At 49.0% G+C, this 27,106-nt stretch overlaps 1 protein-coding gene across 2 annotated transcripts; it reads right to left on the minus strand.

Annotated features, from left to right (window-relative positions):
• Positions 1-17,442: 17,442 nt before the first annotated feature.
• On the minus strand, positions 17,443-25,113 carry LOC130148792 (solute carrier family 22 member 13-like). 2 transcript variants are annotated; one of them, XM_056337773.1, is made up of 10 exons: positions 24,667-25,109; positions 23,494-23,597; positions 22,987-23,141; positions 22,239-22,407; positions 21,758-21,878; positions 21,044-21,138; positions 20,512-20,726; positions 19,909-20,017; positions 19,546-19,756; positions 17,443-19,023 (listed from the first exon to the last, which is right to left on the minus strand). In XM_056337773.1, exons 1-10 carry the CDS (start codon positions 25,036-25,038, stop codon positions 18,928-18,930), a joined length of 1,647 nt encoding a protein of 548 aa, XP_056193748.1. In that variant the 5' UTR covers positions 25,039-25,109; the 3' UTR covers positions 17,443-18,927. The 2 variants fall into 2 exon arrangements, with proteins under 2 accessions (XP_056193748.1, XP_056193749.1); XM_056337774.1 differs by lacking the exon at positions 17,443-19,023 and having other exon boundaries at positions 19,606-19,752; positions 24,667-25,113.
• Positions 25,114-27,106: the final 1,993 nt, after the last annotated feature.

Raw genomic sequence — 27,106 nt, forward strand, 5'->3', positions numbered from 1 at the left:
AACCCTTATTTTAGATTTTCCATGCTTTCATACATGTTTACTGTTAAAATTCATTTTGAGACTTTGTAAAGCAATTTTCTTTTTATTATGACTTTGTTTTGTACATTCTCAACTCAAGATTTTAGATATTTTGTGGGGTTTTCTTTTTTTTTTTTAACTTCTATTGCTGCATTCTGAAGGTAAATATTACCTCTAAAAATACTTTGGTCTGGTTGAGTTTCTTTTGTTGAGCGCTTGTTTCCTTTCAAAGTAGCTAGAAATGATCTCTCAGTAACGAGTTGAATCACATATTGAGAGCACTCTAAATCACTGCAGGGATTTAGTCTACATCTTCTTTACAATGTGGGTGGGTTTTCAGCCCTGAATCAAGCAGCATCCATACTCTTGCCTGAAAACTGAGTTAAGTCCAAGGTGATATACACCACTCAATCCAGGACCCTGTGTAGGTGTGCGGAGACTGGGTGGGATGTACACACCAAGAAAGGTCTGAACACACCTGTACCCATTTCCTCCAGGTGAGGAGGCAGCTGTGGTGGTGTGCCTCCATAAGCCTCAACTCACATCACAGGCTGGCCCAGCTTGGGAGTGAGGCAAGCAAGCAAGGAGCTTACTCCAGGTGTGGGAGAACGCCAGGAGCCTACAGAGTGACTGGATGGTTTCTCAGGGAGCTGTTTCCTACAGCCTGGCTCGGGCTTAGACTCAGACTTAGACTACCAGCCCCTGCGATAGACCTTCTAGCTAATCTACAGCAAGTCGCCTCATCTCTCAGTGCATCTGTTTACCTTTCTGCAGAATGGGACAGTAACCTTATTTTAAAAACCATCAGTAATATGTTATGGTCAATATTTGCTTTTTTCCCCCGAGGTAAAATTGCCCACGCTGATGAATGAAGAGTGGGACACTGGAGAGGAAGGGACTGTTTCAGAGCCGACAACTCCACATCCCTAGCTCATAGCCAGGTTTTTATATATCAGGTATCATCTCACATCATGCAACACCTTATTCAAGGTGCTGTAGACCAAGTAGTAGTTCTGCTTCCTCCACAAAAAGCAGATACATACTCAGATCTCATTGGTTTACCTCTAGGACCCCATGAACTTGAAAGTTAGATACACAGAAAGAGTAAGAACATCTGTTGCAATTTAATTTACAGCAGTCAGGAAATAACACAACACAAACAAACTAGCAAGCAGCAAAAAGCTGCACTATTGGTCAGACTCTACCCTCCATGCTGTTTCTCCATCCTCCAGAGGCCAGACCACACTGCTCCTTGTCTGTTTCATCCAGGTTCTTTCTTTCCCCCACTCCTCAGCGCTATTTAACCACTTTGCTGTAGGAGCTCAGCTGCACATCAAAGCAAGGCCACAGCTGCATATTATCAATGTCAGTCAACCCACTCTTTTCATTCCCCTACAAACATCATTTTCAGTTCCACCAAAGAATACACCAAAGGTCAAAGTAGAACAGCAGATAGTCATAAATTGAGTGTATCTGCTTTCAGGGAATCAGGAAAAAAAACTGCTTAGACCTTCCCAGTTGTTTTAGAAAGGCCAGTAGCAGAAAGAAGAGACAGTTAGTAATCGGGAGCTCCTCTTCAACATTTTTCCAACACCGTTTTCTTATCCTTGTTTGTTTTTCATCTTAGCTTGTTTCAGGATGCCTGTAACACATGTTTGTTTCATTTCTAAGGACAGCTGCAGAGCAGTTTTAGCAAGCTACAAACAGGTTGTCTGGGCAATGAAAACTATTCCACAGGAACTCAAACCCAAATATCCTGCACTGCCAATGCTTAAAAATACTGATTTTATTGCCTGTGTTTCTGGTTTTACAGAATTTCTAAATGTTTCAATGAGCCATTTATGAGGCTAAGATCATTTAAGATGTGTTTCTTTCATGGTATTTCCATCAGCCAGGAACTGAAATACCATGAGGGGACAGATGCTGCATTATTTCAGCACCATACATGGCACGCTGAAGCACTGAAAGAGCTGGAGAAAAAAAACAAACGCCAAGATTTGAAACTCAAATACAAGCTGAAGGATCAGCTCATATTCTCTGTGCTTCAGACCTTGTAATAATAAACCAGCAGAAGACATACAAACTTTCAAATCCCAAGTGAGTTGTCATAGTTTTTCTGTGATCTTTGGATACAAGACATGACATTGTTCATCTTTGCTCTCGTGGTCACTGCATTCTCACACAGTGCTGGGTAGGTATTTTCAAGATCAAACTGGTTGGGAGAATTACCTGGACCAGTGGACAGAGGACAGATGGCCTTGTCTTAACTGTACCTCCGTGAGTGGCCAAAGGACAAATTCAGCTACAGATCTGGTTCTCTTGCAGCAGTCGGTGTCAAATATGCCACATTTGAAGTGCCTACATCAAGTATCACCCTTCCCAGCTCCATTTCAGCCACCAGTCTCCCTGAGGATACACAGTCTCAGGTCAGAAAGCTTTGTGCTCACCATCTTCTCCATCTGTCAATAACACAGGCGTCTTCAGGCTGACCCCTCCTGCTACGAAGATTTTAATTCACCTAGGGAAAAAAGGCAGTAACTGACAAGCCATAAGCCAGCTGCAACTTTCAGCGGGGCAGTAATCAGCAGCTAATTCCCGACACACTCCGAAGCTGCTTGTCACAGAAGACTTAAGATAATTTCCTTGCCCACAGTGCCATTTGATTGCTGCTAATCACCTCTCTATCTTCCAGACCACTAGGAAGGCTTATTCCTGGGGCTGATAAAAATACCTCTGAAGAGCAAGAGTATTTGCCATGCGTCAGACAGTGAGCACTTAAAATAAATCCCCTAGTGAAAGAGACATACATCCCCTATAAAAGACTATCCCACTTTTAGCTCCATTCACATTAGCACATTCACTCCCAGCTAAGAGCAGAGAGATCTTGCTGGTTTGCCAAACAGTTCTGCTTCATTCCTTGGTCATGATTAAAGGAAAGCATTTTTTTTTCCTTATGCAACAGAAATACATCGACAGTTACTCTCTTCTCTGCCAGGACACACATCTTTGTGCTGTATGAGAGCTTGTCGCTCTCAGAGAACACGCCTGTCAGAGTACTTAGATGTAACTGTGATCTGTACTGCCAGATGCAGCAAAGTTGATCTATTGGCTGAGATTTATTATCGCCAGGACTGGCACTTTGCTCCGTCATCACAGACAATGCTGTGTTTGTGCAGCTGCCCACCACCACTCACTGTTCTTTGCCAAACCGCCCGCTCATTTCCCCTAGTGAAATGGCATCCCCTGCAAAGGTGCACAGCTTCGGTTTCTCTTGGAGACACCTGCTAACATGGCATCACTTTCCATCTGGTCTCTGTTACCATTTTACACCTGAAAGATCTATCTTATTATGGCACAAAAGCGTATTTCTGCTTCACCTTCACCAGCACTGCCCTCCCATTGACAGTTCCATAGTCACATTGGTGAAATCTGTCTTGCCTAACTGACTGATTCTGACCAGCTACATGGGCTTGTTCTAGGCCAGATGCATCACCTTCTAGATTCCCTTAACTGGATCTCCACTGAGTATACTGGGAGTTCAGGCACCCTTACATACGTAGACGCTTACAGAACTATGGTCTTCCCTCTGCAGAGGGCTGGAACAGCAGAGGTATGATGAGATCACTGCTGACTGAAAGAAAGACGGGGTTTTTTTGTATACTTCCCTCTAGAGAGAGGGAAGAAAACTGAAGATGTCAAACTCTTCCTCTTTAAAGTGTTGGCATACAAAACCAAAAATGACTGGACCTTAATGGTACGTTTAGCCAAAATGAAGGTAATGAAAGAAAACTTGGTCCCCAAGGTTTCTGTTGCAAATAAAAGAGGACTCTTGTTCCCTTGTCAACTCAGCTCTTTAGATACAGAAACACCTTTCCTGTTTCATAGGATCACAGAATGGTTTGGGTTGGAAAGGACCTTAAAGATCACAGAGTTCCACCCCCCTACCACAGGCAGGGACACCTGCCACTAGACCAGGTTGCTCCAAGCCCCATCCAACCTGGCCCTGGACACTTCCATTGAGGGGGATTCCACAGCTTCTCTGAGCAACCTCTGGTTGTTTCCTCTGGTCAAAGCTAAAATCTGGTCATCAGCCTGCTCCACACAAGAGCAGAAAGTAAACTTGGCTCTCCTGTGAGCTAACAACACTGCAAACCAGGGTGAGCACATATTAAACAAAAAGCTGGAGGGATCAGAGAGCATCAGCAAAACTCTATCAAATCAAACTGTGGCAGATTACCCCCAACAAAAAAGGCAAAGATGTCCTTATGTGAGGGAGCACTCAGAGCACTGACCTGGTCAGTCTGAGCCAGCTGTGGTCCTTCCGAGGTTTTGCACAGGCTTGACTTGCAGATGGACTCACCAGGTGAGCTGAGCCCCTGCTTCGCACCACAGTGAGAAAGAGTGCACAGTGATATCCACCTTGCCACCAGCATCCTCTGGATTGCTTGACCATGTAGACAACCTGGAGCTGTTTCTGCAGCTAGGCTGACATCCCAGCTTCTTTATTCCCTTTCTCTGTCTACTAATAAAATAGCTGGTGTTGGCAATGCTTTCCAGAGAGAGCCCCTGTGCTCTTCACATAAAGTGCTGTTTGAGGAAGCAGGTCATGGCACAAAACACAGTCCACAAAGTAAACATTTGGAGTAAACTGCCAGATTTATGGAGCTGTGGAAGCTTTAATGCTGAAATGTGCTGCATTTTGAGGGTTTGGACTATGTGGTCTGTGTGAGCAGCCATATAATATCAGTGATTTCAGGAGTTGCTCAGCCAGAGTTTTTTAGTCAGAGCCTCTGAACAATGTTTCTTACCTCCTTCAAGACTTTGAAATAATTTAACTGAGTGAACGATTTGCTCTTGATCAAATTAATAGTTTCTCTCACTGGGGGCCAAGAGTGTCTTGTCTTTCTGTCCTGACTGAAAGTTAATGCTGACCTATCCAAGATGACAAGTAAATTGAGTCAGGCATGAATCCAAACTCTTACAGCAGACCTGAGAAAGAACATCAACACTAGTCCAACACAAGCAGAAGATTCAGCAAATTAGCTTGCAGATCCATTTCCAAGTGGTCATGAATAGATATTTAACTTCGGTTTCTTCTTCTTCAGACTATGTTGAAAGAAATGTGTGCCTCCTGCCTGCAGCCTGTCTACTCCATGGAGAGTATAGTCGCTGACCAAGTCTGTGTGCACCGCTCATGTTTCTGCTGCAAGGTCTGCAGAAGGAAGCTGAGGTGAGTGGTAGGACCCAGTTGCATTTGTTTTTAAAGGATGGCCAAGTAGTTTCTATCACAATAGTCCAAGGGTAATTCCAACAGGGCAGGCTTCAGGAAATCAGGAGGGTACACAGTTTCCCTGGTACATTCTGCCTCTCCATTGCTAGAGTCTGAAGACTGCTCACCTCAAGCTTGTAGATACCTGTAGATCAGGAACCTGCATGGTGATGCAAGGGTGTTACAGCACTCTCAAAACTATCAAGCTGCAACAAGGTCTTTTACAGTCACATACCAAGTTAACTTCAATAAGTAGTTAGCACACCTTGCCCCAGATGGCCACCAATCCCCCACAAAGTCTCAAAGGTCCATATACATTTCATGCCAGTCCCTCTGCTACCTTTTCCTCATCTCTCCTCATCCAGGTCTCTCTTCCTTTGCTATTCTCTATTCCATGGCTATTTAACCACTTAACAGAACCAGCCACAGCTGCACCTTATCTACATCAGCCAAACTGCCACCCCTGAAGCCAGCCCACAGCTGTATATTATCAATATTAATTAACCTAGCTTCATTCCTCTACACAAGGGTGAGCTGAAAATACAAGAAAAATGTACAGTTTTAGAATGCTGATATGGAATTTAATTGGATGAGTAGTTTGGGTGCTTTGCATGTTCATGGAGTCAGGTAGGTTGGAAGGTACTTCTGGAAGTCTCCACCCAGCCTCCTGCACGTCCAAGTAGGACAGGTAGCTCAGGAATGTGTCCAGGAGAGGTGTGAATGGCTCCAAGGATGGAGATTCCACAACCTTTCGGTTGGGGCCCCTCTTTCAAGATCTGACCACCATTGAAAAGTTGGGGGGGTTATATCTCATCACAATTTCCCATGTTACAACTTGTTCCCATTGCCCCCCATCCTGTCACCATCCACCTCCCGCAGCACTCCAGCTCTGTCTTCTCTATAACCTCCCATAAAATAGACACACACAGAAATTAGTTCATCCCTCTTAACCTTCTCGTTACGAGACCCAGCTAACCCTGCTCTCAGCCTTTCCCCAGATGACACGCGTGCCAGGCCCCTGACCACCCCGGTGGCCCTTTGCTGGACTCCTTCCAGTGTGTGAATGGGTTTCTTGCACTGATGAGATCAAAATGATACACCCCAGCCCTTTTCTACAAGGCTATTTGCCATCCTCTTGCCCCCCTCACACCCCATCCCAGATGTGCAGACCATTTCTGCCATCATACAGCTGTGTCATGGGAGCCCCGTGCAGTTCACCCACATGGCCCATGCTGTGCATTTGCAGGAAGGGATGAAGAGCTGGTATGAAGCCTGACCCATAAATGAGAAAAGGGTTACACGTAACCTGGGCTACAACTCCCAGAGTTATAGCAAGGAAATGTTTAATTTTTCATGTGTTTTGGGTTTTGAAAAAGAAATCAAACATATCCTCAGAAAACTGACACTTTTCAAAGGTTTCATTCTTCAAACTCCCTCCCTTCCCCAAATTTCCACTGAAAAACAGTTTTGCTGAAAACCTGTCCATCAGTGCTACAGCTTCCCTCCCACACAGCCGCTAACAGCTATGCCAATGTGTGTTTTCCAGCTTGCAAAACTATGCTGCCCTCCATGGGGTGTTTTACTGCCAAGTCCACTATAAGCAGATGGCTGGAGCTCAAAACAGAAGTGAGACAGAAAAGCTGGAGCATGGGCTAGGAGATCCTCAGGTTCAGCGAGTGGTGATGGTAGGCAGAGCACTACACCCCCAGGACTGGTATAACAGCACCCAAAAGAAGACTGAAACAAGAGAGACATCCCTCAACACACGGTGCGGCTTGCAGCTGGCTGATCACAGGCAAGAGTTGAACAGCAGGTCCGTCCTCTTAGGGAACAAGTTCAGAACAAGCTGGCTACCTCCAGAAACTGCCTTGTTGGCTGTAGATGGGAAGGCTGGAAAGGGAGCATGCTCCTGGAAAAAGCCCACACTGAGCCTGCAAACCCACCCGGCTGCGGGCAGCAGGGCCAGCAGGGTGGTGCTCAGGGGTCAGGAGGGAAAATCAGGGGTGGAGGCAGCAGTGCAGAAGGGAAGCTTCTTACCTGGTGTCACCCATACCAAGCAAAGAGAGCAAACATGTTCCTGGCCCAAGACTGGAGAACAGAGAGACAGGGAAAAGACTGGGGATGGGGACATTCCAGAAGGGAGGAGAGGAGGCAAGGTGTCCCAGCGAGTGGCTGCAATCCAGCAGGGAAAAGTCCAGTTGAAGAGAGAACCTGCCTCTGCCTCCTCCCCTCTAGTCCTGGAGTCTGTGAAGTCCCTGGCTCGTGGCTCCCTTGTGCACCATGCCACACCTCAAAGCACTAAACCCACCAACTGGATGTACTTAGGGGGCTCCATCCTCTCTGCTGCGGAGCTCCCAGGAAAGGAAAACAAGGCCTGTAGGTCTTTAAGCACACCCAGGGAAGAAGGTACAATGCCTGCCGTGAAAGATAACAAGCCTCAACTGACCATAGCCACCCCAGCTACTGCAGGAGACAAGCAACATCTTGGAGAGAGAATGAACAGCCCACAGTCCAACCGTGTGCCAGGAGAGACCAAAACCAGGAACACTGTGAGTAAAGAGCAAAAACGGGGAGCTGAGACTATTGATGCCCCTGAAAATGAAGCTGAAGAAGCTCATCGCCTCTCTGGTGTGTCAGGGACCCCTTATGTATCTTCTGGCTCCCTGGAGCCAAGAGGGCTGAGTGCCTTACCTGAGATCACCAAGCTGGTGAATGAGAAGTCAAAGGCAAACACCAATGAGTTCACTGGGAAACAGATACCAGTAACTTCAGGGGGAAATATGCAGCCATCCAGCATAAGTCCTTTGCCTGGAATTGAGAGCAAAGGGACAGAATTTGAAAAGACAGAAGTGAAACCAGCAAGCACGTCGGGGTTTCTGGAAAAGCCCGGCCCTGAGCATGCATTTGAGGAAAACAAAGCAGAAAAGAGCAGAGTGTCTTCACCTGGTTTGCCACATAAGACAGATGACCACAGTGTGTCCTGTTTACAAGAAACAGAACCTCAGGGCACATGTGGCCCACAGATAACTAACCCTCATGAGGATATCTTGAGACATGATGTAAAATCACCTGGCAAGGATTTTCCAGTATCAGCAGACACACCTCTGAAAGGAGCATGTGCCACTTGGCCCTCACATGATGAAGTCAACAACTCCAAGTCAAAGGATCCCAAAGAATTTGTTAGTGAAAACATCCTTCACATTTCTGAGCAATCATCCAAGACATTAGACTCTTCCAAACCAAATATATCCTTGGAAAAATCCAGAGGTCATCCAGTGGGTGAAGAAAAAATAGATCTGAAACTCCCAGGCAAAAGCACTGTGCATACATCAAGGCCTGGTACCCACAGCAAAGAGACCAGAAGCAGTGAAGCCTGCAGAGAGATGTTAGGTAAAGGTTTGAGGCTTGGAAAAAAACCCTTCACCACACTTTTTGGTTCTGAAGACAAAAGCAGCACTCCCAAGAAAGAAACAACAACCCAAAGGAAACCCACTAAGCCCCAGTCAGCCCTTGTCACTTTGTTTGGTTACTCCTCAGAGAAGAAGCAGAGTCAACTAGAAAAACCTGCACAATCATCAGCACAAACAAATATTGACAACAGGCCAGAAAAGCCCCAGGGCAACCTCAGGTCCTCCAGCCAAGTAAAACAAAAGGCCTCCAAGAATGATCAGCAGCCACGGCCAGGAAGGATGGAGGTCTTCTCTAGACATATCCAGGAGAGCTCTGGAAGCTTCTCAGACTCTACTGAGGGCAAGGAGACTGGTATCCTGTTGTTAGCTCCCGGCACAAGCATTTCATGTGAAGATAAACAGGAGAGAACTAAACTTGACATTGATGATCAACCAGCTTTCAATAGTCAGGTTCGGCAGCAGTGGGGCAGCTGTTGGCCCTCTCTCATCCCAGAACAGGAAAATCAGGAAGAAGCTTCAATAACCTCCGAAGGTGGAACAAACCCTCTACATCCTCCTTCAGAGCTTATGCCTCCAGCTGATAACAGCAAAAATCTCACCAGGGAAGGAAATAATCATGATGCTCATCTGCTAGAAATTCAGAACCTATTGAGTCCAGATGTCCAGGACACAGCGTGTGAGGATGGGATAATTTTTTTACCAGGCAATTCAGAAAAGTTACCAAAGGAAGCCAAGCTTCAGTTAGACAACGTGGATTTTCTGGAGGACAGTAACTTGTTCTTATCAGGAGGACAAGATTTTCCCAGCATAGCAAGTAAAACCCCAAATTCAAACTTGCAAAGTTCAGAGGCAGAAACTCTGCCTTGCTTTGGTCTAAATCCATCAGAATTATGCCAGGACATCCCACCAGAAACAAATGCCCCACTAGTGCTGTGGGACACCTCCAGTCTATCGCTTCTTGCTGGACAGGATGAGATTGAGATTAGAGACCCAAAAGGGATTCAGAGCTGTGTGCTGCTGCAGCAGCTGGATCCACAGCGCCAGGCTCCAAATGCTGCAGAAGGAACATTTGGATCAGGTCTCGGTGAGGAAGGCTCAACAAACAAGCATCTCTCTACACAGGAAGACAATTTTCCCCCAGTGTGCATGCCCACCAGCCATGCTTCTGAAACCTTCAGTCAGGGTGTCTTTGATCCTTTCCATGTTGATGCAACCAAAATGGGCCAGGAAGCTCCTGAAAAAATGAATGGGAGGGGAGAAACATCAGGAGCTGAAGAAGATTACGAAAGTCTCTCTTCTGCAGACCTGAATGTGCTAAGTGATGGCCTCTCAGATCAGGAGTTCTTTATATAGATGAAAAAAAAAGAAAAAAAAAAAAGAAAAAAAAAAAAAGATTAAAAAAAACACCCACCCCGCAGCACAAATTAGCTTATGTGGGACAAAAATTGATTCATGAGATCAGTTTAGGAATCCTCCACTCCTCTGGCACTAGACAAATTCTGTTGTGCACAGGCTGATTTATTAATGGTTTAAGGAGCTAGAGTTAAGATCTCTATCCTGGTCATAGTGGGTCAGTGCTCAGTTCCTGAAAAAGAACATTGCCAGAACTGGCTTCACTGTGAGGAGCCACCAAGGAGAGACCAACCAGCACCTCATTCTCTGCACCCAGGGCTCTTCTGCAGAGGGCATCTTCTGCACCACCTCCTGCCCAGGTCCCTCAGAGCATGTCTGTGTGGCCACTGTCTGCATGGCAGAGGGGAGACAAACCTCCGAAGAGGTCCAACCAGCAAGCAGCTGTGAGCAACAAGCTAGTCAAGAACTAGAAACTCAAATGAGAAGAGAATGCTGTTATCAGGAAGGAACTGAAGCCTTGGCCACAAGTGCACAAGTAAAATGCAATGGGCAAAGGTAAAGCTGAGGGCAGCAGGGTGAAGATTTGTCTCCAGGTTAGGTTTAGGTGTCTGCAATGTTCGTGTTTTAATGTAAACCAGATGCTGAAGGCCACAGCGGAGTCAAAGGAGAATTAGCAAGGGCAGTCTGGGGACTGATTCAGCCCACCCTAAAACAGACAGCAGCTCTCTGGACTCTTACTAACCCTGTTGATCCATCTCCATGAACTACAGTGCAACCTTAGGTATCTATTTCCTATGTAGGCAACTACATTTAGACATCCAGACATAGATCCAACCCAAAATGTCATGCACCTTTTCACCATATAGCTTGCCTACAGTTAATAATTTTGATATCTCACTCCCCTCATTATATTTTTCCTTCAGTAGACTGCAAAACTGATTCACATAGGAGGTCACTGTCATTAGCCTCATTGTATGATGATGAGCAAAGTTAAGTGAAATGACCTTGCCAAGGTTACCTGGTCAGAAGGGCAGAGGAGGAAGGTCTCTTAAAGTCTTGGGACACTGTTACATCTGCTCTCTCCGTGTGGTTGCACTCTGACCCTCCCTAACTGCCCTTTGCTGTCATAACATAAATGTTACAGGAGTTAACAGTTACACTAACAATAAACAAGCTCACCAGAAACCTCAGAGGGACAAAGCAAGAACGTGTCTTCTGAGAAGTATTGTGGAGCATATCGCTTCACCTGTTTCAATCAGCTGTCAAAAAAAACCCAACAACCAACAAAACAAAAACCCACAGGTAAAGATGTTAAAATAATTATTTTTATTTTTTTTATAAATAAACAAAAAGCAACTTTCCTGCCTCCCCAGTGCTGAAATAACCCTGGGTCTGTCAGATCTGAAGGAGGAATAAAGCTGCTCAATGACTGCATCTGCTGCAAAGCAGTGTGTCGGTGCCCTGCGCAGGGAGACTGTTCAATTAACCTGAATCAGGGAAAAGAGAGATGTCCTTGAAAGCTACAGAAGCCGTTAGATGCTGCGGTCAGTCTCACCTTGGGATGGGGCAAAACGCTTGGGACAGAGGTGCTACCATTTCACAGCCCTGCCTGAAACCTGGTCAATCTGTGTTTAGAGATGGAGAAATGAGGCCTAAAGGCTTGCAGGGATCAAGCGCCTCTCACTGTAGCAATAGGAAGGGGCTGACCTGTTAGCTGTGCCAAAGACGCTCTGAGTGACACCCCAGACCAAGTTGTCACTAGCACATGACACCCATAAACCTGACCTCTCCCTGCCAGCACTAAGAGGAAGGAGGACAATGCAGGAGCTGGTGGGTACGAATCCGTTCTGGCTGCGGTTCACCCCAACATATAGATGTCCAAATGGGTGTCCAACCACAGTCACACCTGATGCCCAGATGTGAAATTTCTTATTTCTTTTTCCATGCATTAGTGCATCACTGCCCTACTGCCCACACCAGCCTTCCTCCCCAGGCAATGGTTCCTCTTTCTGAACTACTCTCTTGGATGCTCCCTCTCCCTTCCCATGGCCCTTGACATTGGTACATGGATGGACAGGCTTTGCAGCTGTCCACCCCAGGTCTTCCCTGAGACCTGCTGATTTCCTATGCCCTCTGAAGGCTTTGCAAGCTTTAGTAATCCACCAGGACAAAAATGCTGAACAGAGAAATAAGCTCAGAAACTCTAGTTCCAGAAAACAGGTTTGCAGGGCTGACCTCATCTTTGTCCCTCAGGTATCTCCACCGTGCAGGGCTGACCCACTCAGCCCCAACTGACGAAGACAGACATAAGAACAATACCTTTCTATGAGAAATGTCTTCTTTGGGTGACAGAGTTTAAAAGGGACTGAAGCTTCCCCTGGGCTTCAAGAAAGCCCGTCTAATGATGTTAGGAAGAACAGCTTCAAGAAGTCCCATCTGCATTAGTGCATGAGACTACAGTCATGTCTGGGTCACCCCCAAGGAGTTTTTATAGTCAAAATCTGACACAAAGCTGGGTAAGCTTGAAGGCTTCAGCTTGTTGCACGCTGATGGAAAAGGCACCTACTCCTTGTTCAGCAGTACAGGGTCAAAACACCTCTGCCACAGCAGATCTCCTTGGCCAAGTCACCCCACACCATGGCCAGATATGAATTTAGGGTAAAAGGAATCTCTGGATGTTGCTTAGCTCAACCTCCTGTTCAAGGCATGTCTCTGAATAATAGCAAGTCCTCTCATCCAAGGATGTGGATCCAGAGCCCAGTGATATGTTTGGCTGTGTGGTGCTTGCATATGATACACGCAGATCACTTGTGCAAATTTACACAACTCTAACATTTACTCCCCTCTTCCTTTACTCCCAATAACATTTAGCAGTATGACCTCTCTCTCTCCCACACCAGCTTAGGGGGTGATGCTCTAAGATCCTGTCTTCCACCCCTCTGGCTGCCACAAATGCCATACCCACTCATGAAGCACCAACCCAGACGTGTGATCCTTCAGTAACCTCACTGCAGGCTCAGACCTGCTATCTGCGTTCAGAGCAAAGGGCAAAGGATTTGAGAGGAGGCACGAAGTGAGCAGGTTTGTGTCTAGTAACCTGTCCTTATTGCTCTTGTGAAAGCAGTCAGAAGACTCTGCCAAGTTACACGTGGATTTTCATACACCGAGGGCAATCCGGCTTTCCAGATTCCAGGAATAAAGATACAAACCACTCAGGGAGTCTGTCCAGGAAGCAGCTCAGACGTGCAGCAGACATCAGGTCAATCTGCTTTTCAAGTGACATCAGAACCTCGGGCAAAGCCAAGCTGGTGTCATTTCTTATCCCCAAATGCCATGTGCTCTGTACGTCTGTGTGCATAACATGCTGTTTGTCTTAAGGTTACTCTCTAAGCCAAATCTATTTTAGGATTCTCCTCAAGACACTATAGTTTAGATCTAGTTTTATGACTAAACAGGTTATCTACATGGTGAAAATGAAAAGCGACAGCTTGGGACACAAGCTGTCAAGACCAAGTCTACTGACTACCAGCCATATTTCCTGGTGCAGAGGAGATGTGCTTTTCTGCTTCTCTTTCCTGTAGTCTCCGGGACGGGCTATGTATCCAATAACCCATTAATGAGAGCAGCACATTCACCCTGTTTGCTTCACCACGCTTAGCAGGACCAGCCCTCATTTCAAGAGTCACAGCTTCATGCTTCAGACAAAAACCTCGCCCTGCAGCACAGTTGCCCTCAGGAGGCCTGGGGACGTACGCAGGGCTGGGACAAGACAAGCTGTCCCCACGCTATCCTCAAGAGTGGCAATGCTCTGGCACCTTTGTTCAGGCCCCAAGAATGTGGAGGGAATGGCTGGTGACAAAGCACACCCTGGAGGACCACAGTGTATCATTGTGATGGATGAACATGCTAGTAAAAGTGGATGGGGGGCTGCTCTGCATCCTGCTGGCTGAGACTCATGGCACTGGCATGCCAGATGACATGGGGTATGGCCACCCCACGGATAAGGTGGGTACCTGGAGCTCTCAATTTAAGAAAGAAAAAGAAAAAAAAAAAAAAAAAAGGTGCAAATTTAAGGCAAAGAGAAATATGTCAGAAACCAGGATGGAAAAAGTATCACCGTCCTCTTTCCTTCTTGTCTTCAGCAGCAGGAGACTGAAAATTTTGTCCAAGACAGACAACAGAGAGGATGGAGTAGACTTGGAGAAGGACATCTGCAGATGCTCAGTAAGCAAGTGATGAATGGGCAGGCATATACTAAAGGTCTAGTCTGATCCAATCTTTCTTGAAGCAGACCAATGAGGCATTGCTGTCTGGAAACCGGTCTTTCAGATGATCAACAAAATATTCATGGTCAGAGGGAGAGGAGATCTGTGTCGCTCTGCACTTGGAAAAGATGCACTTGGAACTGTTCCTGAAACCCAGTCTGTTATGCCTGGCTGCACGAGTCCCCCCGACGTGTTTCCCAGTCCTTTGCAAACTGGTACCCGTGGAACCATCCCTGTCATGTTTTACAGCAATAAAGAATCGCCAGTAGAGTGGTAGTACTGGGCAAGCGAGCACCGGGCTGTGTCCCTGCTGCACTAATCGCTTGGGTCGTCAGCCTCCTCGCTGGTCCAAGCCTCGACGTTTGATCAGGATGTCACTGAAACCCTGTCACACACGTATTTAGCTTTTATTTCTATGTGGTGTTGAATTTGAGTTTCTACATGAATAATATAAATTATACTCTGAGTTTGATAAGAGACACTTGTAATGCAATATGTGAATAATAACTGGTGTTGACGGTTTTTTTTTTTTTTCTTACTGTTCACAGTTGGCCTTTGCAACTGCTATTGGCTGCAGAGTGTTTTCTACACAGAAATTGTAAGTCTGTAATTTAACATGCAGATGGAAACACGTTTTGCTTCCATCAGCCACAAACAATGCAGAAACAGAGCAGGATGACTGAGTTAAATTAGGACTTTTTTTATTTCCAAGTCTTCAGATGAACAACCTGTATTTTTCTCTACTAGAAACTGTGGAAGTTTCCTGAATTGTGTGGTGTATGGTGCAATTCAATGACAGTTAAACTGAGTGGACATCCGGACAGCTTTCTGCAGTCATGGTCAGCTTTTAACAATGACCTTGGTGGGTTGCTGCCAGCTCAGCCACAACATTTTAGTGTCATCTAGCACTATGCCAAAGAAAGAGAAGGGTGGCCTTTCCTACACTGCTTGATTGCAAGCAAGGAATGTGTTTGGTGGCCTTTCATGAAGCTATCTCCTCAAACAACAGCACTACTCTTGGTCAAAGAAGAAGGTTGGTCACTCAAGTTTGCAGCATCCTTTTGTTTCTGGTTGCTTTGTGTGGTAGTAAATGCAGTTTTGAAGGGTGGGATGTCTCAAGTCTGGACTAGTCATGACTGGAGGTGATATTCATTTTGTGCTTTAGCTTTGGTGCACAAAATCTCCAGAGTCATATGGGACCTGGCCATGGCTGGAGATGGGCCATGGCATTTGCAGGATCTAGGCTTTTGCACTGAAGGGCAACAAGGCTGATGAAGGGTCTGGAGCACAAGCCTTGTGAGGAACGGCTGAGGCAACTGGGGTCCTTCAGCCTGGAGCAAAGGAGGCTCAGAGGAGACCTTTTCACTCTCTACAGCTACCTGAAAGGAGGCTGTTGGAAGGTGGCTGTGGGTCTCTTTTCCCAGGTAACACTGATAGGATAAGAGGAAATGTCCTCAAGCTGCACCAGGGGAGGTTTAGATTGGATATTAGGAAAAATTTCTTCATTGAAAGGGTTGTCAAGCACTGGAACAGGCTGCCCAGGGAGGTGGTGGAGTCACCAGCCCTGGAGGTATTTAAAAGGTGTGTAGATGTGGCACTTAGCAACATGGTTTAGCGGTGGACTTGGCAGTGCTGGGTTAAGAGTTGGACTCGATGATCTTAAGGGTCTTTTCCAACCTAAATGATTCTGTGACTCATTGCACAGAGTCATGAGAGCAGCATTAATGCTGCTTCTCCTCACCTCCTCAGCCATTCCCTGCTGGGTCCATTTCTGCAAGGTTTGCTCTTGTCATGGATCTGGAGCCTTCTTAGCATGGCGTCAGGAGGAAGGAGAGGACGACACCCTCTAGCCGAAGGGCAAGGTCCAAGATCCTGACACCTCTGCCCCACAGCCAGAAGTTAGAGTTGCAACATGGTTTGTTGGTGTCACTGGCACCGAGGATGCACTGAGTGTCTGAGTGTTCCCTGGGGGGGTCCTCTGGCAACAGGAGCTGCTTCACCCCCATAGCTCCTCACCTTACCTCCGGCAACAGGGTCAGGCCAGGCTCTGCTGCCCCTCCACACCTTAGGTCCCTCTGGCCCTGCCTGACCAGCTTCCTCAGCAGTGCCGAGGTTCTGGTACGTGGACATGGGTCTGTCCAAAGGGGAAAGGGAGGTCAAGAGGTTCTGACCTGACACAGGCAGGCGTGAGTGAGGGTGTAAGCACAGGAGCAAGGCCTCGTTTCCACATCTGGTGTAGAAGGGCCTGAAGAAGGTTTGGACATTTATCAATATGCCTCAGCAAACCCTTGGCAGTGTCCCTGCCCCCTTCAGCACCTTCCCACAACTGGCCCTTCAGTCACAGTGACCACTCCATTAAGCCACTCCATTAAGGTCTTGCATCTGCTCTTCCCAGACAAACCTTGCTACCCCATTTTGTTCTCACATTCTCTTCAGCCTTTTGGCCCCCTCTCCTTGGCTATGAGGTCATCTTCTTTCCCTTAGTTATCCCTTCAGGTCACCCAAGGCACTTTTTACCCTTTGCCTATAGCCTCAGCATGATGAGAGCCCAAAACATCCCCTTGCACGCATGCAAGTGTGTTTGCATTCTCACATGCTACTCCACCACACCTGGCCCCACTCTGCTGTGAGGTCTATTTATTACAGTGCAAGACCAGGCGCAGACCAGGTAGCAGTGACACTAAGGCACAGCAAAACCCTTGGGTATCCTCCCATTTCTGCTGAGCTGGGTAAAACATCCCAAGTCAAGCTTGGGAGGCTTAGATTGAATAGTAGGAGAAATTTCTTCACTGAAAAGATAGTCAAGCACTGGAACAGGCTGCCCAGGGAGGTGGTGGAATCACCATCCCTGGAGGTATCTGAAAAACATGTAGGTGTAGTGCTAGCGACATGGTTTGCTCATGGACTTGGCAGTGCTGGGTTAATGGTTGGACTTGATGAACTCAAAGGTCTTTTCCAACCTAAATGATTCTATGATTCTATGATTCTAAGCTATTCAGGTGCTCTTCAGCCAGATGGGCTCCATCCAGTGGTCTTCAAACTAACCAGATGCAGTGGTCTAGGGAAGAGCAGATGAAATGGATTTTCAGCCTACTGGAGGCATGAAAGAGGTGGAAGCAGAAGGACATCAGATGTGCTAAGACACCTTTATTTATTAAGTGAGCTGAAACAGAGAGTCTCAGAGCAGAATTCCCAAAAGAAGCCATGGTTCGCTCAATAACTGTGCATTTTGCTCCAAGCTCTTCCCTCAGCCCTTACCCTCAATGCCTTATTTTCCATAAAAGCCCGAAGGAGAAGCCCCCAGCCTCTGCCAAGGAAAGAATGCCCTCGGGCAAAGGACAGGGCTCCTCTACACTCAGGGTCACTGAAGAGGAGCAAATCCTTTGAAAAGTAGTGCCAGAGGGAAGCTGGTACCACAGGCAGCCCCTCCTGGTGCGGCATGTCACTGATCTTATCCAAAACTCTGTTTTATCAAACTGCGTACCCGTGGGGTACTTGGATCCATGGAAAACATGCAGGCATGACAATGGGGAGAAGAAATAAAGTCTATTTTAAAAGCTTCTGGACACTAGCAGAAAATAGTGTTTGAGCTGTATACAGACCAAGCTAGATCGTCACCACTGCACAGCTTCTGGGCTTCATCTGTACCAAGCCAGTGGTAAAAGAAAGTCCCCTTGAGGGACAGGAGATAAGAGGAGGGGAAGCACAGGAAAAGCACGGGTTTTCTTCATAGCATAAGGCAAGGGTAGTCCTAAACTGTTTAAAGACAGGAATGGATACAGCAAGAAGGAATAGACTAGAATTTAGAACAGAGTGGGAAGACCTGATAGTTTCCAGAAAGATTTGTACTTTCATCTAAGAGACCAGCTGCCACAATGTCTCTCAGCTTCCTGGAACATACATTAATGTGGTTCTACACCACAGCCTGACAGCACTATTTTCCATGCACAAAGCATCATGACATGCTTTAATTCAAAGCCACCAGCACCAAGGCAAAAATTCTGCTGCCTGTTAGACATTTAGACATCCTTGCTCATTGCCTGCTGTTTCTTCCATGGCATCTTTTTTTTTCCTCAACTGAGTGTCTCAAGTTAAAAAAAAAAAAAAAAAAAAAAGGAGTGTTTTTAAGAGAGGGTGAGAAGATCATGCTAGACAGTCAAGAGAAATCACTCCTTTTTGCAAGTATGAGAGTCTTTTCACTGCAGCATCTGCCCTGGCTTTCTCTTTAGTGAGCACAGCACTCTGCTGCAAGTCTATTCAATGCTCTAGCAGTTGTCTCACTTGGACAAAGTTTACAGCCTCACGTTCCTGAAGACAAGACAGGAAAAAGGAAGAGAAAATGTTGCCTCCATCCTGGTTTCTGATATCTTCCTTTTTTCCCTTAAATGAAAAGCATCAGGTTTTCTCCGGTGAGAGCACTGCTGAACACCCCGGACAGCATGCAGTGCCTGAGGACAAGCTATAGAGGGAGATACAGGAAGGCAAAAAAGAAAACCAAAAATTGGCAGTGACCGCTTGAGAGGTGGTGGTGTCCTGCCAGGGGAGACCCTGCCCATCCTCAGTGCTGGCACAGCTATAGGTCGCCTTTAGCTACAGCTGCTTGCACGCCCCGCTAGAAGTGAGTTGTCTTTGTGCACTCATTGTCTTGGCCACCATCTTTTCCTGTCATGTGTCCTTTTCCAGAGCTGCTGTTGGCATTTCCACAGACCTAATGAAAGGGAAACGAGATTAAAAGCAAAGACAGACCCGTTACGAGCTGATGGCAGCCTTCTCTGAGACACGCGGCCTTCAGCCACCTGGCTTCCCATTCACCACTCACTCTCTGGGCCCCTGTGGGCACCCTGCTCCCAGCAGGACAGCAAAACTGTTGGAGTGCAATTCCACCCAGTCCCGCAGGGAACGGAGTCTGGGAGCTACGAGAGGCTGAAAGCCAGAGGACATGGCTACGAGGCACTGGTCCTTCCCTCGTGAGGGCAGAGGGTGCAAGCCAAGCGCCAGCTGTTCCTCTAGTCCTTCCATCCCACAGACAGGAATGAAGGGATGACCATCATGTGCAGGGTTACGGGGCCTCCTCCCCTCCCTCCGCAGTGGGGCATCCTGCTCCCTGCCCTCCCACCACTGTAAGCTCTGGGAGAAACCCCCAGCCCCAACCACGCAATGCCAACAGCCTCCGCAGCGCTGGCACCCCGTGTCCCTGCGCAAGGGCAGCACGGGCACCGCGGGCACCCACCTCAGCTGCAGGGTGGCCATGCCCCGTGTCGTCCGGCAGGTCGGTGCCACAGGTCTCGGGCAGCAGGACGCAGAGCAGTGCCCCCACCGCGGCAGCACTCCCGAAGATGGCCATGGGGATGGCCCGGTGGAACTGGCCCAGGAGTCGGATCAGCGGGGCCATGATTGCCGCCACCCGCGCTGACATTGAGCACAGCCCCAAGCCAGTCTGCCTGGGGAAGCAAGGGGCAGTGGGACATGCGGGCAGGGCTCAGCCCCACCAGGATGCCATGGAGCAAGGTCGGCCATGGGAACAACTGGGCTTTTGCCCCACCACTGCCACCAGCCATGGTCGAGGGAAGCCCTGATCGTGGGGAGAATTCACCTGGCAACTGTGGGGAAGAGCTCTGCGGAGTAGACGTAGGAGGTGGAGAAGGAAGCTGAAGTGGTAAACTTGCCAATGATGGCCAGGGCGGTGGTCACCACAGGTTGTTCTGAGGGGAGGAGGAGAGACCACTGCTGTGGGACAAGGGCCCAGCACCACTCAGGGGGGCTGGGGTTGCACAGGGACCACTATGTTGCCTGCGGGGAGCCATAGTCTCCAACCATGCCTGAACGTGGACCGAGGAGCAGGTCTGCCTGGGGGCCATCTTCAGCGCATTTTCTCTCCATCATCCCAGCTCCCCACACAGCAATTTTCCTGGAGGCCAGCTCTGCTTATAGGCGGCCCACTGGGCTCAGCTCTACCCTCTCCTTTCATAAGCAGCAAGCAAAAGTTTGCTGATCCAAATGGACCCTGGCGAGTTAGCCAAGTCCCTTGTGGCCATGGCACCAGGGTCAGCCAGTGAGACACTGCTCTCAGGTCACCCTGAGAGATGTGAGCTGGCCTGGTTGGGAGGACAGGACCTGCACCAGCAAGGGAAGAGTTGGGGCTCTGTAACTCCCTGTCCCAGAAGTTGCCCTCTCAGGATGGGAAGAGGTCATTCACCTTCAGGGATGCCAGTGATGATCAGACACACCAGGCCACTCAGCAGCAGGAGAACAGCCTGGGTTTTCTTCCTGCCAAACCACTGCAGCGTGAAGATACAACCAACACGTGCTGGGATTTCCACTGCTCCAAACGCAAGCTGCGTCAGGTATATGTCCAGACCAAAATTTGTCACGTTCAGACTCAAACCGTAGTAGGCAAGGCTGTTTGCAAACCTGAAAGCCAGGCAGGTTGGCACTGAGCATAGCTGTGAGCCATGAGCAAATACAATATTGATCTCCAATGACAACATTTTGACCAAGTCACAGAATTTCCAAGGGGACATAAAACGGGAAGAACACCACAGGACTGCCAAAGCTGGAAAGGCTCTAACCTTTCCCACAAACCACGTAACATCTTGAATAGCCAGGAACAGAAACACCCACCAATAACAACCAAAAAACACAAGGTGAATTTATGGTTATGACTAACCATCAATCCCTTGTTTTCTTCAACTAGAAGTCTGAGAAGATGGGGCCAGGGGATGTCTTACCAGGCATATGACATGACTGAAGTCACCTTCCGGAGCTGCTTCTTCCGGCAGAGATCCAGAATACCTCCAGACTTGGTCTGCTTCTCAGGCTTCAACTTCAAAAGGCAGAAAGCCAAGGAGTCAAACCAGGTGAGGGAGACCAGTGGCTAACTCCTTTTCCATCTGCAGTCAATGCAAAGCCTCTGTGGGACAGTCCTGTGACACTAAACTGCTCTGGGAGGGAGGGCAGCCCAGTGGAGCTGGGCTCCTGCATCTGTCCTCTGGGTGCCCAGTGCACTACTTTGGTGACTGAGAGGTTCCTTGGGATGAACAAATCCCTAGTGTAGGGACTTTGGGGTGGGCAAGGAGATAACTCACCTTCAGGCATCTATGCATGGAAAACCACAGACTAAACAGAGACCTCCTGCTCATCATCAACAGTCCTGCAATCCTCACAGAAGAAAAGCCAGGGAAGCATTTGGGTTCTTCCCATATCCCATGGTAGACTCCAGAAAGCTCTAGGGTGAGTGTTAGCAGAAGCTGTGGCTCTTCCCTGACCTTGTCCCTGTACAGCACAGCTGAAACTGGAGTCACCCACAGTCCATCCCCAAATCATCCCCAATGGGCATGGAAATATGTTTTTCAGGTGACCTCAGCTCCAATAGCTGCTACAAACCCAAGCACAGAGGAAAGTCTCTGAAGACAACAGGCAGTTCCCCATGCCGTTACAGGTACCTGCTCAAGGAGTGCTGGTGGGATGGACCGCTTGTTGGTGGCTGCTGCCTTCTGAAGGACCTTCTTAGCTTCTTCTATTCTGCCTTTTGTCACCAGCCACCGAGCTGATTCTGGTAGCACCCTGTCAAGAAGATGAAACCAGGAGATGCTGCTGTGACCCGCTGAGTTTCCCCACAGCCCGTCTCCCTGTAACCATGTCCAGAAAGCAAGGGGCATCATATGTGATGGATGGCTCTAAACACCTCCCCAGGTCAGGTTTTCCAGGTCTATGTTTCATGCCCCAAAGGCCACATTCGAAGCCCTGAAGCAAAGCAGCTGCTGCTCTCAGTGGTCCAGTACCCCAGGGTGATGTGCTGAAGCCTCTCCAGTATCTGCACACTGGGAAAGACCCAACCTGCCCCAGAGCTGCTGTCTCCTCACTGCCACCCCTCACTCTTGTTGCTGCTGTGTCTGCAAGAAGCTCTGCCCACATCCCATTTACCGGATGAAGAAGAAAAAGCCAAATATAGGAGCAGATCCTGCAATTTCCAGCAGCCTCCAGTTGCGAATACCGTAACTCAAGCCTGCCAAAACCATCTGTCCGATGGCGAAAGCGCAGTGAGAAATCAGCACCGCCTTTGGCCGGGAGGAGACACCAACCCATTCTGTAGCTGAAAGGAAGAATGCAGGTTCAGAGTCATCCATGCAAATTATTTTCCCTGATGCAAACAGGGTGTTTCCCCAGGAGAAGAGCTGTCCTAGAGGTGAGGAGAGATCAGCAATCAGAGCTCTGGCATCAGTCACACATTGAAGTCATCAGTGATTCCTGAGATGCATCACCTCTCCTTATCGTCATGGTGTCCCAATCCTCTGCAAGAGGACATGAAGCTCAGGTATGTCACTTCTTTGCTCTCAGCATCCACAGAGCCCCTCACTGGGACAGAGCTGGGGCCCAAAACAGTATTTCCCAGAGCCACTGGGCTCTCTCCCTGCGCTGAGCTTCTGAGCTGGAAGGAAGACTGTCCTCTTGCCCCTCTCTGAGTACTGGCATGGGAGAGATGCTCCCCATGGCTCTCACTCAGAGGAGATGCCAAAGTGCCAAAGCACCAAACGACAGTGCAGAGCAAGGCCTGTCCTCACCGTGGTGTTTTTCAAGTTGTACGTGATGATTTTTATTTCTTTACAGACCTTTCCTATTACATTCTGGGAGGCCACAACTATCTGTCTCAGGACCAGGGCGTCCTACTCACCTAAGGCCAGTAGCGTCATGGTGATCCCTGACACCGAAGCCCCCACAACACATCTGAAGGCCATGTACACATAGAAATGGGGCACAAAGGCAATTCCTACACCAAACAAGCCCTGAAGGAACACGGAGATCAGAATGACTGGCCGTCGGCCGATCCTGGGGAGGAAGAGGGAAGACACGGTCAGTACCTGGATAGACCCCATGGAGATGGAGAAGAGCCCAGTGGGCTGCAGGGATTGTATCGCCCTCTCTTGAGGGTGCTAAGGCTCAGGCTAGACTCTGGGTTGACATGTGAAGCACCCTGTGCACACACTGTGCTCTCCTTCCTTCCACTCACTGTGTGGCCATGACCTCACAGGACCTGAGGACTTTGGTCAGGGTCCCTGTTAGTGAGGAGGGGTGACAAAATGCAGGGGGTGCAGTGCCCAGGCAGGCTCGGAGCAACGTGCCGCTCTGTGCACCGCCGGCTCTGCACACACCCTGGACAGGTGGTTGTGTGTTCTCTCACCTGTCACTTAGTGGCCCAAAGATCATGGCTCCTATGAACAGCCCTGCCATGTAGATGGACTGGGAGATGTCATTCAGGTCCTTCCTATCACACACCAGGTCAAACTGGAGGAAGGAAACACAAATGCTTCTGTTCTTGACAGGTTCTTGTTCTTGTTTTGTTCTTGACAGGTGCTTTCTGATCCCACCTCCAAGGATGTGAGACTCTATGGTATGCACGTAGCACACCTCTGTGGCACAAGCCCATGGAGCACATAGTAGTGTCCCTCTCCCAAGCAGTGGGACCTGCAGAACCACCCCAGCCCAGAACCCCACTCCTTGTTGGCAATTTTTGCTTCTAGTGGGACATAGGACGGAAGTCCCAGCAGCTTGCTTCTTCCTAGACTGCCTGCCCTCCCAGAGGAAAAAGGATGAGTGCAACGCTGATTCCTGGGCCAAGCAGTTTCTCTTAAAGAGATGTTCTGCAACTGCCAGGGTCCAGAGGTCAGCTACAGAAAAAGTCATATAGGGAAGATCATGTACAGGAAATAGAGAGGTCACAAAGCACTGAAAGAACTTTAGCACTGCTCGCCGGAGCACTATTTATTGCTGAAGCTCCTGTTGTCCATTAGATGTGTGGCTTTGCAAGATTTCCCCTCCTCGTCAAACCTGGTACCTCCGCACAGAGCAAGGAGCAGTGAGGGACTCGGGCTGTTTGCAACAACCTTGAGCTGGCGTCACGACACTGAGACCCCACGGCAGCACCCCACAGCTGCTTGCCCTGACACGTGTGGGAGCAGGAGCCAAGTGCCGAGCTCTGCCTCCTTCCCGTGGCCAGGGTCTCCCAAGCACAAACCTGTGCACAGGGACAAATGGGAAAGTCACCCCCTGACTGCAGAGGGGCAGCTGGGGCAGGGAGACCCAAAAGGTCCCAACCAGGAGTGATTAATCTCTCCACTGGGTCCACCTATGGTCCCGCTGACATCTGTATCACAGCCTGGTTGCTTGCAACCTCCCGGGGACCACATCTGGGGGCTGAGTGGTAAAGCCAAGGTCCCCAAAAGACACCTGATGCAAATCTCAGCCCAGCTCAGCTGCGCCATGGCTGGCAACAGCTCTGACTGAACTACAGGACAGGGTGGCCATTTGGGTCTCCCCTTCCACGTCCCCAGTGCGTCAAAAGGCAGTTACAGACCTCGGTCAGCAGGGACGGCGGCGGTGCTGAGGGGTACACCCAGCCACTGCTGCATTTCTCCGTGGCGTTCAGGCCATACGCCACGATGGAGCCCAGGTCCCAGTCCACGGGCGAGTACATGGAGCACTGCTCATACGCCCCATTAGCATCCCGGGGCAAGGTGAGGTTCAGCTGCTCTTCCTCGGTCAGGTTGGGGCCGATGGCAAGGATCCAGCTGGTGTCGCAGTGATAAGGCATGTGTGGAACCATAAAAAGTTGGCAAAACTGGTGGAAAGCCACACTGAGGCAGGGGAACAAGGTGAGCAGCACCAGCCATTTCTGAAACAGCCCAAATTCACCAACTGCTTTCAAAATGTCCCCAGCGCCTGACATTGGCAGCTGCGTCTGGAACAGGACAGTGCTGGGACAGACTTCCCAGAGGACTAGAATTAATGTTTAAACCTAAGATAAGCTCTGCAGACGTAGGCAGCCACCACAGACATGTAGTCTGGACAGACTTAATGCCTGATGTTTTACCTAAGCACACCATGTAATACATTAATCATCTCTGCCACCCACGAACATACGGCGCTGGCTGGAGCAGAAGGCTCCTGTTTCAGGCAACATGGGTCACCTCCTCGGCCAGGGCCGGTGGCATTGACAGGGGAAAAAACTCTTCTCCAAAGCAACTGCGAGCGCTGCGTGGGCTGAACCGCTGAGACGGTCACCAGTGGTTCCACTCAGGAACGCAAGGTTCAGAGGGGCTGAAAGCCCAGTGCGATGCAGAGCTGGGAAAACGCCAGGGGAATAAAGAGAGTGATTCTAACGGATGGGCAGAGATGGAGACGAGGAAGGGCAGCCAGCTGGCTGTGGTCCCATGCGATGGGAGACTCCATTTCCTTCATTTTCCGCAGCTTCCCTGTGCAGCCACGAGCAAGCCGCACATGGGATGTCCACCCTTCCCACCGATTCTGGGCCACCCCGTCGGCTGACGGGGGCTATGTGTAGGGAAGACTTGGGGAAGGCATACAGGGATGGCAGAAATCTGACACAGGGCAATGCCGCTTGAGGCAGGTTTGGCAAATCTCAGCTCAGACGCCTTCATGCCTTAAAATGATCATTGAGAACATGAAACCAACTCTGTTCAGCCCATTCCTGATGTAGGAACAGCATTTGCCTGGTGCCCCTTTTGGGATGTCCATGAGGCAAAGCCCTCAGAGGTGCCCAAAGCAACTTGGATGCTCCTTCTCGTGCCCACACAACTGTGGGAAGAGCATCGTATAAGCATGATGGAAACCAGACCATGGCTGACCCGTTTGGGTTGACCAGGGCACCTGCACAGGTCAAACCTGGAGGAACTCCAGGTCCCCAGGCAGCCAGAGGAGAGGTGCTGCTCTCAGGATAAGCCCAGCTCAGCAGCCACAAGCAGGGAATACCAAAGACAGAGATAAACAGGCAGATGCTGAACCAGGCAGAGGTGCTAGACAACACAAATTGGGTCTGTTCAAGTCATGGTTTAAAATGGGGAAGCCTGGGAGAGTCAGTCAGACACCAGTCATGGGTCTCATGGATCTGGAGAAGCAGGAGCCAGAAGACAGAACAAAATACTGCCAGAATTTACAACAGTTGAAATGAGATCAGTTCTGGACTGGCACTGGAGAGCCTGAGCTGGGAGCCGTGTTATAGGAGACTGGAGGACACTGAGGGCCCAGACCAAGGGACAGAGCAGGAACCCACTGCAGGTTTCCAACAACAGGTGAGGAGGCAGCAGTAGTTGACTGGAGCCAAGTCACATCTCCAGGCTGAGACGATCTCCTCCGGACCTGAGCAGGGCCATGTGTCCACAACGCACCTTTTCATGGCTTTAAGTAAAGGTCAAGCAGAATCAATCTGCTGCAATTTGGGATGATCTTGTGCACCAAAGCCCAAGTACAGAAAGAGCATCACCCCCAGGCCCGTTGGCAGCAGTATCTCCAGATACAGGCCTCCCCAGGGCTGGAAACAGTACTTAAGCCCAAGATAAGCCCTGCGGCTCTAGGCAGTCATGAGTATGCAAATTTGAAGGAAAAGCAATGCTCAGCACTGAGATTTGTACTCACACTGCATTACCATTAAGGGAAACAGGAATTTCAGGAGGTGCACACCATCCAGGTGAGGTTGCTTTCCATTTGGGAAGTCATCAGTTGGAAGGAGAGACTTTGAGAAGGGGATGGGGATGTGGCAGGTAGAGCAGGGAAGCCCACAGGCACGGGCAGGATGAGACACCTCGTGGTGTGCACCCCACAAGGGGAAGGTAACTGGGGTGGACTTGTCAGCCACAGGAAGACTATGAGGCACTGGAGTAAGGCAGCATGAAAAAGCTTTAGGAGCGTCCATGAAGGGATTTCCTACGGAGACACGGATGGGAGCCAAAACTGGTGCATGATTCCCTAGGCGTTTTGAAGCAGGGTTTGGCCAAATA

Source organism: Falco biarmicus, chromosome 4, assembly GCF_023638135.1.
Source record: "Falco biarmicus isolate bFalBia1 chromosome 4, bFalBia1.pri, whole genome shotgun sequence".
Lineage (NCBI taxonomy): Eukaryota > Metazoa > Chordata > Aves > Falconiformes > Falconidae > Falco > Falco biarmicus.